Source organism: Bos indicus x Bos taurus, chromosome 17 (genome assembly GCF_003369695.1).
Source record: "Bos indicus x Bos taurus breed Angus x Brahman F1 hybrid chromosome 17, Bos_hybrid_MaternalHap_v2.0, whole genome shotgun sequence".
Taxonomy (NCBI): Eukaryota; Metazoa; Chordata; class Mammalia; order Artiodactyla; family Bovidae; genus Bos; species Bos indicus x Bos taurus.
In genome coordinates this window covers 9,337,072-9,351,842 of record NC_040092.1, presented here as the reverse complement: position 1 = coordinate 9,351,842, position 14,771 = coordinate 9,337,072, and the positions used below count along the sequence as shown (strand labels likewise).

The following is a 14,771-nucleotide window of genomic DNA, read 5'->3' as shown; positions in this document are numbered from 1 at the left end:
CAATGGCCCTGACTCTCCCCTTTAGCCGTTCCTTTCCAGTACCTCTTTTTCTTTCCACTGTGGGCAGAGCAGGACTTGTTCTAACCAATGGGGTGTTAGCAGACCTGCCGAGGCCAGCACCTAGGAAGATGAGAGGTACGTGGAACAGAGCTGCGTCAGCCCAGCCAAGCCTCACAGAAATCAGAGGGCCCCCAACCAACGTGGGACCAAAACTTTTTTTTTTGGTATGCTATTGAGTTTTCGCGATTTTGTTCAAGTGCAAATCATCAATTTTGTGGCAATAGCTAACAAATACAGACAACAGGAAAAAGAGTAACTGGAACCTGGTCAGGCTGCAAAAACCTGAATGTCCATTGCACTCCATGTTATAGATGGGGAAACAGAGGCTCGGAGAGGGGAAGACTTGTGCCCAGGGCACCCAGTTGGTAAGTGGTGGAGGCGGGATTTGAACTCATGTATTCTCATGCCAGAGAGAAAAACACTCTGACGCCTGGAGGGGTGAGAGTTAGTGAGGCCAGATCACTTCTGCTGTGGGTGAAGACCCTGGTTGTCTCCTATCGCTAATGCTGAACCCCGGAGACTGTCAGTTTAAACATACCCCTAACTTTATCCCAACAAGGATTTCTTATTGTGTGCATGCGTGTGTATTTAATAATGATAAAGCACTTGTATGTCATATTTGACAGCAGGGCTTTTTTCATCCCAAGTTTAAAGCACCACCGGGAAATAATTAGTGCTACCAGAGTCAAAAACAAAGGGACCCCATCAGAGAAGACAGTCGCAGAAACTCTCGGATCTTAATTGAACAATTACCTCTTATGCCTATGAATAGTTCATTATTACATGCCCTGTTATTATTAGCTGTTATTATTGTTTTAGATGAATGCTGGGAATTTTTTTAAAAAATCAAAAGCCATTTTCAACCACACTGTTCATCTCCCCCTGGCTTTCACACGCTCCTGACATTTCCGATGTAATAATGTCGTAGTCGGCAGTCAATTTTCTACACCTCGCCTGGATAACGGTGTATTCGGATCATTTTGGTTGTTGGATGGAGTGGTTAAATACTCCAGGCCTCTGTTCATACTGTTATTAATTTCTGGTTCCTTGGTGAAAGCATTTACATGAGAATCAAGCACCTCCCGCTTTTTATTTTTTAGGAATCTGAAGTCCTGGGGAACAATGGGGAGATCCTTGTTCATCCCAACCTTTTGGGACAGAAACAAAAGGAGGTGGTGGTGATGGAGCCAGAGGACAGAGGCGAAGCCGCCTTGGGCAGTAGAGACCCAGGCCCCAGGGAAGGAGGGCAGGAGGCTGGGTCAGGAGAGGCCAGGCTGGGAGTCTTGTGACTTTGGAGGGAAACACAAAAAGGAGGGGACAAATGAGCACATGTAAGGCATCTTCCGTGTGTTAGGTGCTGTGCTCAGTGCTTGGGATTCAATCTCAGGGACTATGTGTGAGCGCTTATGAATTGGTGTGGATGCCTCTCTGGAAGGCAGACTCTCTTCCTTATTCACAGCACCTCAGTTTGTTCAGAGTTCTCCACTCTGCTCCACAGTCATGGGCTTTATCCAGATGCACCCACCACTGTGATTCTATTTCCCTTACTAGGTACTGGTATAGGAATAGCCACATAAATGAGTTCTGGACCATGAGACAAAAGAGAAAGTCTGCTGAAGGAAGAGGGATTTGGGGGAAATTGGAGAAATATAAGAAACACTGTCTTCTCTTTTGCTAGGCACCATCAGGGCTGGGTGTGATGCCTGGAACTGTAGCAGCCATTTTGTGATCATGAAGGGGCTTAGTGGAGCAGAAAGAAGAAAAGGACATGGGTACCTGATCTCACCATTGTGCTAGTGAATTAACCAACCCTGGAGCCACTCTGCCTTAGGGTTTCTTATGATTGTTTGAGATAGTAATTTTTTTTCTCATCTATACCAATGCGTCAGGGTTTCCTATTACTCTGCCAAAATCATGAAGACACAAGAACAAACTTTTCTGCCTGTTTTATAGATGAAGAAAGTGAGACTCAATGAAGTAAATGCATTTGCTTAAGTACACACAGCCTGGATGTGGTGGACTCCAGCATTTGAACCCTCTGTCTTAGAAGGAGACCCCTGCTGGGAGGTGGCAGGATTTTTTTTTTTTTTTGCTATGTGGCTTTTCCACAGCACAAGGACTTTGTTTTTCCCACAGGCTGTTGATGGCTTCTAACAGATGAAACCAGGACAGGTTAAGTGGAGCTGGGACTCAAACCCAGGTCCCCATATCTGAGCTCAGGCTCATCTCTGCATCTCAAGGTTCTCAGTGATGTCAGAGAGCCTCCTGCTTTATCTGAGACCCCCACAGTCTAGGATATACTCACTGGATCCCACAGATCTGCCTTTGGCTGCTACAGGGTGGGGCAGCTGATTGTAGAGACTGGCCACCAGAGGCTGCTGTAGTCATGCCCAGGAGCCTCCTCAGAGGAGGCCGTAGGGAAACTTGGAACCTGGCGCCATGGTCTGGGAGGAGCCCCTAGCGTGAGCTCCCCATGAGGTGAGGCTGAAGCTACAGGCCAAGGAAACCCCACCATGCCACTCCCACCAGGTGAAAAAGGAGTCTCTGCCTCCGGGGAGTCTAGGACCTAGTTGCTGTGTGCCCTCAGGCGAGTTGCCTCCCTCCTCTGAAACTCACTTTTCTCATTTTCAAAATAAGGACATCATCCCAACTTCTCAAACGAGGGCTTCCTCTCTCTTCCTGGTGGTCTTTCCCCTCTTTGGAGCCCAGCTCAACACGGTGGACAAAAACCAATTAGGACATGAGGCCCAACGACTCCAGGGCAGGTCTGGATCCCAGTTCTGATTCTGCCGCAAACCCATGAGGAGTCTTTGTGTTGCAGATGGGGAAACTGAGGCCCAGTGGGGAGAGGAGACTTAGTTCTCCCACTTGCAACACAAATTAGGACTCAGTATTTCCTGAAGTCCCGTTTGTTCCTTGGGATGCTAACAGAAACAAACAAAAACTTAGCTGATAGGAAAAAGTTAGGGAAATGCTGGGCTAAATCTGGAAGGCTATCTTCCCCGCGGGCTTCCCATGTGGCACAAGTTGTAAAGAGCCTGCCTGCTAATACAGGAGACAAGAGATGTGGGTTTGATCCCTGGGTTGGAAAGTTCTGGAGAAGGGATAGGCTACCCATTCCAATATTCTTGGGCTTCTCTGGTGGCTCAGATGGTAAAGACTCCGTCTGCAGTGGAGGAGACCTGCGTTCGATCCCTGGCTTGGGAAGATCCCCTGAAGGAGGGCATGGCAACCCACTCCAGTATTCTTGCCTGGAGAATCCCCATGGTCAGAGGAGCCTGTCAGGCTACAGTCCACGGGGTCGCAAAGAGTTGGACACGACTGAAGTGACTGAGCACGCAAGCATGCACATCTACCCTGCAGGACTTTTCAGAACCTTTAATATCTAATGTGACTTACCATATTAAATCCATGTGCAAACAATATACTAATATACATCTCCACGATGCTGGAGGGAGGGTGAACCAGGCCTCGGTTTCTCAAACTCTTTTAACCTAGAAACCCATTTTGCAATGTGAAAATCAGCCTCTGGTGATGACAGGAATAATCCACCTTCAGAAGAGGCTCCATGCCGCCTAGAGGATTTGACTGCTGCTGCTGAGTCGCTCAGTCATGTCCGGCTCTCTGCCACCCCATGGACTGCAGCCCGCCAGGCTCCTCTGTCCATGGGATTCTCCATGCAAGAATACTGGAGTGGGTTGCCATGCCCTCTTCCAGGGGATCTTCCCGACCCAGAGATCAAACCTAGGTCTCCTGCATTGCAAGCAGATTCTTTACGGCTGAGCCACCAGGGGCCCCTCAGACTTGACCGCCCTTTGCCTATGTTCAGCCGCATGTGGTGCATGCTTTGTGATACAGACGCACTTGACATTGAGAAAACTGCTCAAAGAGGCAGCCACTTGCCAAGGCCACATGCTGGTGGGAGGCAGCCTGGGGCAAGGGGAGGCAGGGCCCACTCACAGCACTAATTTGCCCTGTCATCCTGGTCACACATCACGTGATGCTGTCCCAGCCCTTCAAATGCCACCACCACTCCCGACCGAGGCCCATGGCCACACGTCGAGTCTATGGGAACCGGCCAGTTTTCCTGCCTCCTGCCTCCTCCTCTCCCCTTGTCACTCTCTGGTGAGCTAAACAAAAAAATCTTTTGTTCCCCCGGGCTTGCCCACCCACCATGGCTGGGCCCCACCTTCCAATGGCCAGCGAAGGGGGCCCCGTAGTGACTGCGTGGGCCCTTTAAAGACTCCCGAAACGCACATGCGCACTACAGCGCAAGTAGGAGAAACCCTGGCGCAGGGCACGCGGGGCACGAGGAGTCCCAGGTGCAGCTCAGCACTGCGGAGCGAGGTCGAAGTCGCTGCTTGGAGGCTAGGCGCGGGAATGAAAATGGGAGCGGGATCTAAAGGCTGGGATGAGACAAGAAGACATGGAGCTAGCCCACAAAGGTGAGTGTCCCTGCCATGGACTCCCCTGCAATTAAAGCTTTGCCGAAGCCCTTATGCGCATCTGAGGCCTCTGGAACATGGAGTGATCTAACTGTTGTTATGATGGGAAGTGGTAGTAATATACGTGGTTCCAGCACATGCCTACGGGACTAGACAGCTCACCTCTAACTAGGGATGAACCCCAGATACCCAGAGAGGGAGAAGCTTCTAGTGTCTTTATAAAGGGAAGGCAGGCAGCTCTGGTGGGGGAGCAGGTGGCTCCTCTCTGCGTCCATCACCCACAGGAGGTCCCAGCAGCGCCGCAGGGTGTGGGAACCAATGCTGGATCTGCGTTCTGGAGCCAGGCAGGACGTGTTCAGGGATCGGTGGTGGTTTTAGTCTCTGCATAGGAGTTAAGAGCTTCGATTCTGAATCAGAAGGCCGGTGTTCTGCCCCCGCCTGCCCCTTCTCTGAGCTCCATCCTGAACTGCGTGAACTTAGGCAAAGTGATCGCCCTTCTCTGGTCTTGCTGGCCTCAAGTATACCACGTACACCTGAACTGTGGTGAGAGCTACCTACTACTTAGCGCTGAGCCTGGGCCTGTTGGCCTGCAGGAACAGGGCTGTCGGTAATTGTAGTGATGATAACATCGTTAACACCTGCACTGCTCCTCTACGTGGTTTTAACGAGGCTGGAGAGCCCTTTGAGCTCAGCTCCCTCAGCCCCCAGGGAGAAGAAACCCGGCCAAGGCACCCAGGGAGCTGGTACTAGGACGGAGCTGGGTCCTGGGCTCAGGCCCGGACTGGCTGTGCTCCGTGGCCCCACCTGCTTGCCTCTTCACTCGCCCTGCAGAGGGGTCAGGAGGTTTTCCTCTGATAGGGGACGGGTCCTCACCCTGGATGTGAGGGACCTGGCCTGGAGGGTGGCTGCAGTCTCTGTCCCCTTGCCTGGCGGGCCTGCTGGTAGGCCTAGGACCTGGGGACCTGGGCTACCTAGCGTTGGTGCAGAGGTGGCTGCAGTGGTAGCCCCGGGGACAGCCAGGCCACGGGCTGCCGCCCCCAGCGCTGAGCCTGCTCTGCCCCGCCCCTGTCCCAAGTGCCCACACTGTGGTCTCCTTGAATTCCATTCCTGGTTTTGGTGTTGCCCTCTTTGGGGATGGACTGGTTCTGGGTCACTTAAAGTACCTATGGTAGGACTTGTACCTAGGGCATGCTCCCTCCAGAGGCTGGATAGCCCTGGGCGCTGCGATGCCCCTGGTGAGCTTCAGAGATGTGTGAAGGTAGAACGTCTGGGGGCAGCCTGGCCCAAGTGTGGGGCTTGATGCCAGAACCCGCCTCCCTCTTCCTCTCTTTGTGGCTGTTTTTCAGATCCTCTGTGTCCTCATCTGTAAAACAGGGATGATTTTATAATGACCTGAAAGGGCCGTTGTGAGACTCAGTTACATGAGGTCAGAAAAGCACTGTGTCGGTGCTCCTTTGCATCCTGTCTGTGGTCAAACCCAGTGGCCTTCGGGCTTCCCCGGTGGCTCAGGGGTAAAGACTCCACCTGCCAGTGCAGGAGACGTGGGTTTGATCCCTGGTTCAGGAAGATCCCCTGGAGAAGGAAATGGCAACCCGCTCCAGTATTCCTGCCTGGGACATCCCATGGACAGAGGAGCCTGGTGGGCTTTGGTCCACAGGGTCGCAGAGTCAGACACGACTTAGCGACTAAACCACCACCACCAGGGGCCTTTCACACAGCGATGGCTTCCCTGGCCTGTCACCCAGCCGGACCCCTGCTCCTGCTCTTCAGGCCCTGGTGACATGTCTGGCTCACTGACCCGGCTCAGAAGGGCCTGGGTCCTGCCCTGGACACAGCCTCTTCTTGAAACCTCCGTGTGCTGCCAGGCTCTGGGGCCTGGCCTTAGGGAGGTGGATGTCCCCACTGCAAGGTCACATCCAGGGTGTCCCCTCTGTCCCTCTTCTTCCCCGAATCTTGCCATGCCAGGCATCCAGATGGGGCTCCATGCATGAGAGGGCAGGCCTGAATCAGACTGGGGATACCTCCCATTCCCCTCTGTTCAGACATTGGGCCAGCAGGTCAGGGAGGAAGGAGGGGACAGGATGTGAACAAGAGTCTATGCTGTGGGGTTTGAACCCCAACTTTCCGCAGACTTGCCGTGTGACCTCAGGCAGGTAACTTCACATCTCTGAGCCTCAGGTTCTTCCTCTAGAACACCCCCTACCTTACAAGCTTCCTTCCCAGGTGGCGCTAGTGGCAAAGAACCCGCCTGCCAGTGCAGTCGATTTAAGACTTCCCTGGGTGGGGAAGATCCCTTGGAGGAGGGCATGGCCACCCACTCCAGTATTCTTGCCTGGAGAATCCTCATGGACAGAGGAGCCTGGCGGGCTACAGACCAGGGGGTCACAACAGAGACAGACACCACTGAAGTGACTTAGCACAGCACACCTTACAAGCAGTGGCGAGGCTCCCAAGAGATGCTGTGTATAGGAAAACGCCCAGTAAGCACCTGATACATGCTGAGCATCCTGGGGCAAGGGAGGTCTCCTGGATATCCCCAGGCCCCTGGGGCATGGGGTGTGTATGTGCTGGGGCTGGCCAGGGAGATGGCCACTGCTCAACCACTTTGGCCTGTCCCCAAGCCACACTGCTTAAGGGGACGCACAGAGGGTGCCAGGCACTGAGGGGAGGGGGGGATTAGTGACGCAGGGGGGACACCAACCCCAGATCCCCTCTGTACCCCTCAGGGAATGAGCCAGTGGGGCCTGGGCTCGGCTCTGTCTCGGCTGCCCTATGGACCGGTCGCTGGCCCTGCCGAGTGGCTGACACGTTAACAGGGTCAGAAGACCTAGGGGAGCAAATGAAACATCACCTACAAAGTGGCTCAGCAGAGGGGGTGCCGGGAGTCTCCCCACCTGCTCCCCAGGGCTCCGAGCCCTGCCAGGGGAGAAGACAGCCCGATTTACTCCTGGCGGGGGAAGGGTTGGGGGCAGTGGAGGAAGGAAGAACGAACAAACACAAGAGCTTAACGAAACAATCCCACAGCTGAGACACCATCTGTGTTTTCCTTTTTTTTTCTTTCTCTTCGTTTTTAAAACAATATAGTGCAGACCGTACTTCTCACAGTAGAATATAATGGTCAATTTTAGTATATAAAAAAAAACATTCTCAGAGATTCGTAAATGCACTTAGTGCTTGAACAGGCCTTGGAGAGAGATACAGTACCGCTTCCAGAGTGCCAGAGGGGCCAGGACTTGGGAAAATTGGGCCTTAGGGACTTAATGGGGGTCCCCCCCATGCCTGCGTGATCCCCCCTCCCAAGTGGTGTGGGGCAGGCCTTGGAGGGTGGCTTGCAGGAAAAGGGGGTGGATTGGATCTCCCAGTTAAAACCAGCAGGTTGCCCTGGCACTGGCTCCTGGGAGGACCCCTGAAGGAAGCAGGGTCTGAGCCCTCTGACACTGTTAGCCCCTATGGCGCCTTTGTGCGAATAGGTCAATGCTGCCCCTTCCTCGAGGTTCAGAAAATTTGCTGTCATAAACACACACGTCTAGGATGCAAATGACGTCTCCTCGGATGAGTTTGCCCTTGTGCAGTACACAACCTGCACAACTGTGCCCGGCAGCCCCCCCATAAGAGGTCCTGGTGGGAAGGGGGAAGGTGGTGGTCCAGGGTCTGGAGAATGGAGATGGGAGTCTGTGTGGGGAAGGCATGATGGGGAGGGGAAGAGGGTCTAGAAGGGGAGGAGCAGAGGGACCAGCATTCCCCGGAGCCTCTTGTAGTCTGGTCTTCACCGGGATTGGACAGTGCGGGTGGGGGGGGTGCTGTGGGCCCCCGCTGCTCTTTCTCCTGGAGACTGGGACCTCAAGAGGGAGGAGCTAAGCCCGGGGGGAGGGGCCTGCTCCGATCCCACCCCCGCCCCCAGGCCATCACATTTCCTCCTGCGCCCCACTGCGGCCTGAGCCCCTCTCCTGGACAGCCCGGAAGAACCGCTTCTGTTCTCTCCCGGCCTTCGCCAGCTTGGATGGAGGGAGGCATGGACCTGGGGGGTGGCTGCCCCTAGGCCTCCCCCGGGGGGCGGGCCGGGGCAGCCGATGGTGGGGAGGGGCGTCGTGAGCGAGAGGTCACCTGGCCAACTCCCCATCGGTGGCAGCTGGCGGGTCGCCAGCCTGGCCTCCCTGTGGGCATCTGGGGGCACTCGGGGCCGGGATGTCCCCCATCCCCACCGCCCCGCGTGCCGCCCACCCTGTTTTGCGGCCTCCCTCTCCCTGCCCACCCCCAGCCTCCTCGGCGCCCTGCCCGTTGGTCCGTGCGTGTGCCGGGCCGGCCTTATCTGTAGACGGGCAGGCGGATGTGGGCGTGCTGGTGGTCTAGCAGCCGGGGCACGGCCACCGTCTCGTAGCCCTTGCCCAGCATGCGCTCCTTGATGCAGGGCGGCCGGATGTCGTTGATGAGATACTCCAGCGACTGCAGGCTGCTGCTGAGCACGGCTGTGTTGCACACGCTCTTGCTGGGCAGGCCCGAAAGGGTCTCGGCCGGGGGCCCCGCCAGCTCCCGGGCGGCCCCCGGCCCCAGCTCGGTCCCAGCGGCAGCCGCTGCCGCTGCCGCCGCCGCCGCCGCTGCTGCGGGGTTGTAGCAGTCGCTGGTGGGGGTCACCAGCACGCTGTTCCAGGGGGCGGCGAAGTACTGGCCCACGGTGAAGCTGGCGGGCAGCCCCACGCCGCAGTTGAGGGGCGACCCGCTGGCCCGCTCGTACGCCCGCCCCCCGCAGGCCTCGGGGGACTTGCTGGCCAGCGCGCCACCGCCGTAGGCCCGCAGGGGCTGGGGGGGCGGCGGCGGCGGCGGGGGCGGCTTCTGGGGCCACAGCAGGTAATCCAGGCCGCCGTCCGCGTAGCCCGCGGGCTTGGCGGCCCCGGCCAACGTCAAGGCCGCGGGCGTGCTCCCCTGGCCCAACTCGGCGCCCTTCCGGCACTCGGGCGGGCCGGCCGTGGCCGAGTAGGCCGTGCGGGGGAAGCCGGGCACCGGGCCGTGCTTGGCCGGGCTGGGCGGGGGCCCCGGCACGGCCTGGCAGGCGGCGGGCGCGGCGCCGGGGGCCTGGCACTGCTGGTGGAGCTGGTAGAGGAGGCTGTGGATGGAGGGCAGGTTGGAGGGCGGCAGGGGCAGGCCGCGGCCGGGCAGGGGGATGACGGCGGCGGCGGGGGCCGCAGCCGCGGGCAGGCCAGGCGGCGGGGCGGGCGCCTCGGGCGGCTTGGGGTAGGCCAGGGGCCCCAGCGTGCTGGGCGCCGGGTAGGGCGCGACGCCCACCTGCACGGCGGCCGGCGACAGCTTGGTCCGTTTGCCCTCGGCGCTCTTGAGCACGCTCTTGGCGGGCCCGGCGGGCGCGGCCGCGCTGGAGGAGGAGGAGACAGCGGCCTTGACGATGGCCAGCAGACCCTGGTAGCCGGCCGTGTGCGGCGGGTAGGGGCTGTAGCGCTGGCCGCTGGTGTCATAGCCGTTGACCGTGCGGCTGAGGTGCTTGTGCTGGGGCACGCGGATGTTGGTGGGGAAGATCTTGATGGAGAGCGGGCTGTTGGCCACCTTCTCGGCGTAGGCGTCCAGCTCGGCCGGGCTCGGGTAGCGGGAGGAATGCATGGAGCTAGCCACCGTTTCGCCTGCAGGGGTACACGGGGAGGGGAGGATGCACAGGTGAGGGCCGACCTGCAGGCCGCGCCCCCTACGGCTCCCTGGAAGGGTTCCCCAGCCGCGCCTCCCTTGCTCCTTCATTCATCCAAATTTTTTAAATGAAAAAGAAAAAAAAATTGGGCCGTGCCCATGTGGCATGTGGAATCTTAGTTCCCCGACCAGGGATCGAACCCAGGGCCCCTGCAGTTGGAATCACAGAATCTTAAAGCACTGGACCTCCAGGGAAGTCCCCCCTTCTAAATTTTTAAGCTTTGCATCACAGTGTAAAGTATGTCAAGGAAACTGAACGCATCACAGACTTACTGCACTTTCACACACAGAACACACTGGTGTGACACTCAGGTTGGGGGAGGGGGGCAGGTGGCCAGTCCCCAGAGCAACCCCTGTGCCCGCCCTCAGACAGGAACCACAGCAAGGAGACCAAGGGGAAGGCCCTCCAGACTCCTGACCACTCCTGGTGTCGGCACAGGTGAGCAGGGATCACACGGTGTCGGGTCTCTCCCACTCAAGGTTACTTTTCCAGGTTCATCTGGGGAGCTGTGGGGGCAGGGCCTGTCCCTTCTCATGGCCTTGGGGTATTGGAGTGTGACTGCAGGACACACTTGTCCTGCTCATCCTTCCTACTGCTAGTGGCGTTTGGGTCATTTCTGGTGTGCGTGCATGTGTGCTAAGTCACTCTGCTGCTCCTGCTGCTAAGTCGCTTCAGTTGTGTCCAACTCTGTGCGACCCCACAGACAGCAGCCCACCAAGGCTCCCCCGTCCCTGGGATTCTCCAGGCAAGAACACTGGAGTGGGTTGCCATTTCCTTCTCCAATGCATGAAAGTGAAAAGTGAAAGTGATGTCGCTCAGTCGTGTCTGACTCTTAGCGACCCCATGGACTGCAGCCTACAAGGTTCCTCCGTCCATGAGAGTTTCCAGGCAAGAGTACTGGAGTGGGTTGCCATTTCCTTCTTTGCTAAGTTGCTCAGTCATGTCCAACTCTTTGAGACCTCATGGACTATACAGTCCATGGAATTCTCCAGGCCAGAGTACTGGAGTGGGTAGCCTTTCCCTTCTCCAGGAGATCTTCCCAACCCAGGTCTCCTGCATTGCAGGCAGATTCTTTACCAGCTGAGCCACCAGGGAAGCCCAAGAATACTGGAGTGGGTAGCCTATCCCTTCGCCAGCAGATCTTCCCGACCCAGGAATTGAATCGGGGTCTCCTGCATTGCAGGTGGATTCTTTACCAGCTATTTTATTAAAAAAATTTTTTTGACCATGCTGTGCTGCACAGCATGTGGGGTCTTAGTTCCGTGACCAGGGATTGAACCCCAGGCCCTCGGCAGTGAAAGCACTAACCAGTGGACCACTAGGGGATTCCCTGAAGGGCAATCCCACTGTCGGTGGGCACAGCTGGCCCATGCAGCGGGGGAAGCAGGTGGCCGGCGGGCAGACCCCCTTGTCCCCTCCAGAGACCCTCCCAGTCCTGAGACCTCCCTCGGGGCTGTCCGCGACCCTCTCTGCAGTAGGGAGGGGAGCGAGGGGCCTGCAGGAAGCAGGTGGAGAGACCCAGGGCTTTGGAGCTGGCAGCCTGGGTGGAGTCCTGCCTGCTTGTGGGGCTGTGTGGTCCTGGACAAGTGGCTGGTCTGGTTGAGCCTCAGTTTCCCCACCTGTGGAATGGGGATGACTGTGCCAGGTCTGCAGGGCGGCCTCGGGGAACGTCTGTGCCAAGCGGCCCACCAGGGGGTGCAGCGCACAGCAGGTCCTGGGAGACCAAGACTTGACTGGGCCCTTGGGCAAGGAGGACCCTACAAGTTCTCATGGCGCACTGCCTTCCTGCCCCGCCAAGGGCATCCCCTGGAGCCCAGCAGTGAGTCTTGGGGGAGGCGAGGGAGGGGTTCACCACCCTGAGCATATTTCCTCACCTGCAAAATGGGTTTATGCTGCTGCTAACACTGCCTCTCCTGGCTGCTGTGAGGTTTAACAAGTCGAGTGGCGCAGCCTCAGCAGAAGTGGGTCTCTCCACGTGTGTTATGACCCTCCCCATCTGCCGGGCACAACAACGGTCTTCCCGGGAGAGGAAGGGGCAGGGCATGTGCACGGGTGGGCCTGGCATCGTGGCTGGGACAGAGTGCAAGTCCCACCAACGGGAAGGTCACCCGCCACATCCCACCTTCCCCGAGCCTCACCCCCAACCCCTCGAGACGTAAGCATATGTGCTCAGTCGCTAAATTGTGTCTGACTCTTTGTGACCTCATGGACTGTGGCCCACCAGGCTCCTCTGTCCAGGGGATCCTCCAGGCAAGAATACTGGAGTGGGCTGCCATTTTCTTCTCCCAGGAGATCTTCCTCACCCAGGGATCGAACCCACGTCTCACACATTGGCAGGCAGACCCCCTCGAGGACTCACAGCCAATCTGAGCAAACCGAGTGCTATGATGGGGACACAGGGAGCGTGGGGACACAGGGGATCCTCACCCCGGGGGCTCCAGGGACAGCTTTCTGGAAGAGAGAGTGTCTCTGCTAGGGCAGGGCTGAAGGGGTGAGGAAGGAGAGGAACGTATTCCAGGCAGAAGCCACACGGGCAAAGATGTGGAGGCGAGGCAGTGTGCCCCCATGGGAATGATGAACCAGAGAAGGAGCAGAAGCGCAGGGCAGGTGTGCGGGGAGGAAAGACCACCCCAGGCAGCTCAGGAGGGTGTCAGGCCCGAGCAGGGCCTCTTCACCATGGGGCAGGAACTCCCGATGGTTCTGTCCCCAGGGTACACTGGCCATGTCGTCCACAGACGAGTTCTGTCATCCTAACTTGGGGAGAGGGTCTCATGGCCTCTCGTGGGTACCGGTCAGGGATGCGGTGCCCAGGACAGAAACCCGGCCACAAGGAACTGCCTGGATGCAGGGTCAGCCGTGCTGCCTCAGGAGCCCTAGGCCAAGGCCTCAGCAGCCATGGAAGGTTCTCGGCCAGGGAGGAGCAGGCCAGGAAGACCATGTATCAGGAGGACGGTGCTCCTCTGCCCTGAGCTGGGCAGGGCAGCGGGGAAGGAGGAGGCTGGTGACAGAGTACCCACCCATCCCTGTGGCCCCGATGAGAGCTGGGCGGGTGGAGCTGACCCAGGTCCCCCATCCTGACCCTGCCTGGGGCAACCGACCCCCCTCCCCACCACAAGTGGCCTAAAATAAACTCGGTGTGGAGAATGGAAATGTCACTTTGGCCAACGGGGGAATCTTTCTCTGAGATTGGATTTAAACTACATTATACAAGCAATTTCATGGGCACTTAGCGCCGCTCGGAGAGTCCCACAAAAAAGGGCCCAGTTCTTCATTTACCAGCCATAAATCAGCAGTTGCTATAATGAGCACAAAAATGTCACTTTTATGCAATTTTACAGATGAACAAAACTGGTGAAATTAACTGTGGTAACCTACTATAGTCAGCAAAAGCGGCTGTCGAGGGAAAAAAATGATATCTGTATGTATTTTTGTTCCCCTTAAACTCTCTTCCCAAGCAAGTTTCTGCCATTGTGGTGTGAAAACTCATTTGTCCTCACCATTATACTTTCATTTGGAGTTTATCTTGAGTATCCAATGAGCCACCAACTGTGAAAATGATTAAATCTACAAAATCTATCTAATGGATGGAATAAATTAGGTGTTTAAAACCTGAAGAAGGAGGCAAAAAAAAAAAAAAAAACGGCAATGCCTGTTTCTTGTTCCCATTTGTGGACAGAAGGGGCCCGCCTGGCCCCCCACTGGTCAGAAGGGCCCTCAGCCAGTTGGGGTCCCTCCAGCGTTTGTGGGAGCCGATGGCGGTGGTACCCCGAGAGGCTGTCTTCTGCGAGCGCTTAGTATGTGCGAGGCTCTGGGCCTACAGCTTTGCCCCAAGCCTCTTGTTTGCGGCACCTGGGGTTCCCAACCCACCTCCCAGGGGTTGGGAGGCAGTCCCATTTCACAAATAAGGCAGCAGACAAGTTGTGGCATTTGGCAGGCAGCTTCCAAGACCTGTCGCGAGACCCCGGTGGTCCGGTGAAGGGAAGGGGCGAGAAGTCCAGGGCAGGATCACTTGCTCTGCCCGTGCGGACACGGGAGCAGCCTGCAGGGAGGCCCAGCAGCCATGTGAGCCATCCTGGGGAGGCAAGTCCTTCAGCCCCGGGCAGGCCTTCGGGTTACTGCAGCCCCTGCCAACAATTGCCCGCAGCCTCATGAGAGACACAGAGCAGAGCTACCAGCTAGGGGGCTCCTGATCCACGGAAAACAGGAGCCAGTATCTAACGACTGACCCGTTTAAGCCAGCGGTCCTCAGCCTTTCTGGCACCAGGGACCAGTTTCGTGGAAGAGAAGTTTTCCCTGGACTGGGACAGGGCTGGGGGAGGGCTCATTACATGTACTGTGCACTATATTTCTAGTATTATATCAGCTCCACCTCCGATCATCAGGCATTAAATCCTGGAGGGTAGGGACCCCTGCTTTAAGCCACTACATTCTGGAGTGACTTGCCACACAGCAGTAGATAACTGATCCAGGCCCCCATCTTACAGAGGAAAGAAATGGGACCTCCCCGAAACACAGCTGGTGAGGGCAGAGCTGGGGCTCGGCTTCCACATCATCATCACCTCCCCCTGTACCCCAAG

At 57.1% G+C, this 14,771-nt stretch overlaps 1 protein-coding gene across 1 annotated transcript in view; it reads right to left on the bottom strand.

Moving 5' to 3' along the window:
• Positions 1–7,530: 7,530 nt before the first annotated feature.
• FAM222A (family with sequence similarity 222 member A) overlaps positions 7,531–14,771 on the bottom strand; it is a 60,370-nt gene continuing 53,129 nt past the window's right edge. Inside the window, exon 3 of the mRNA XM_027566528.1 lies at positions 7,531–10,132. Coding sequence (XP_027422329.1) covers positions 8,811–10,132 — 1,322 coding nt within the window. The 3' untranslated portion in view covers positions 7,531–8,810. The remainder of the gene's footprint in view (positions 10,133–14,771) is intronic.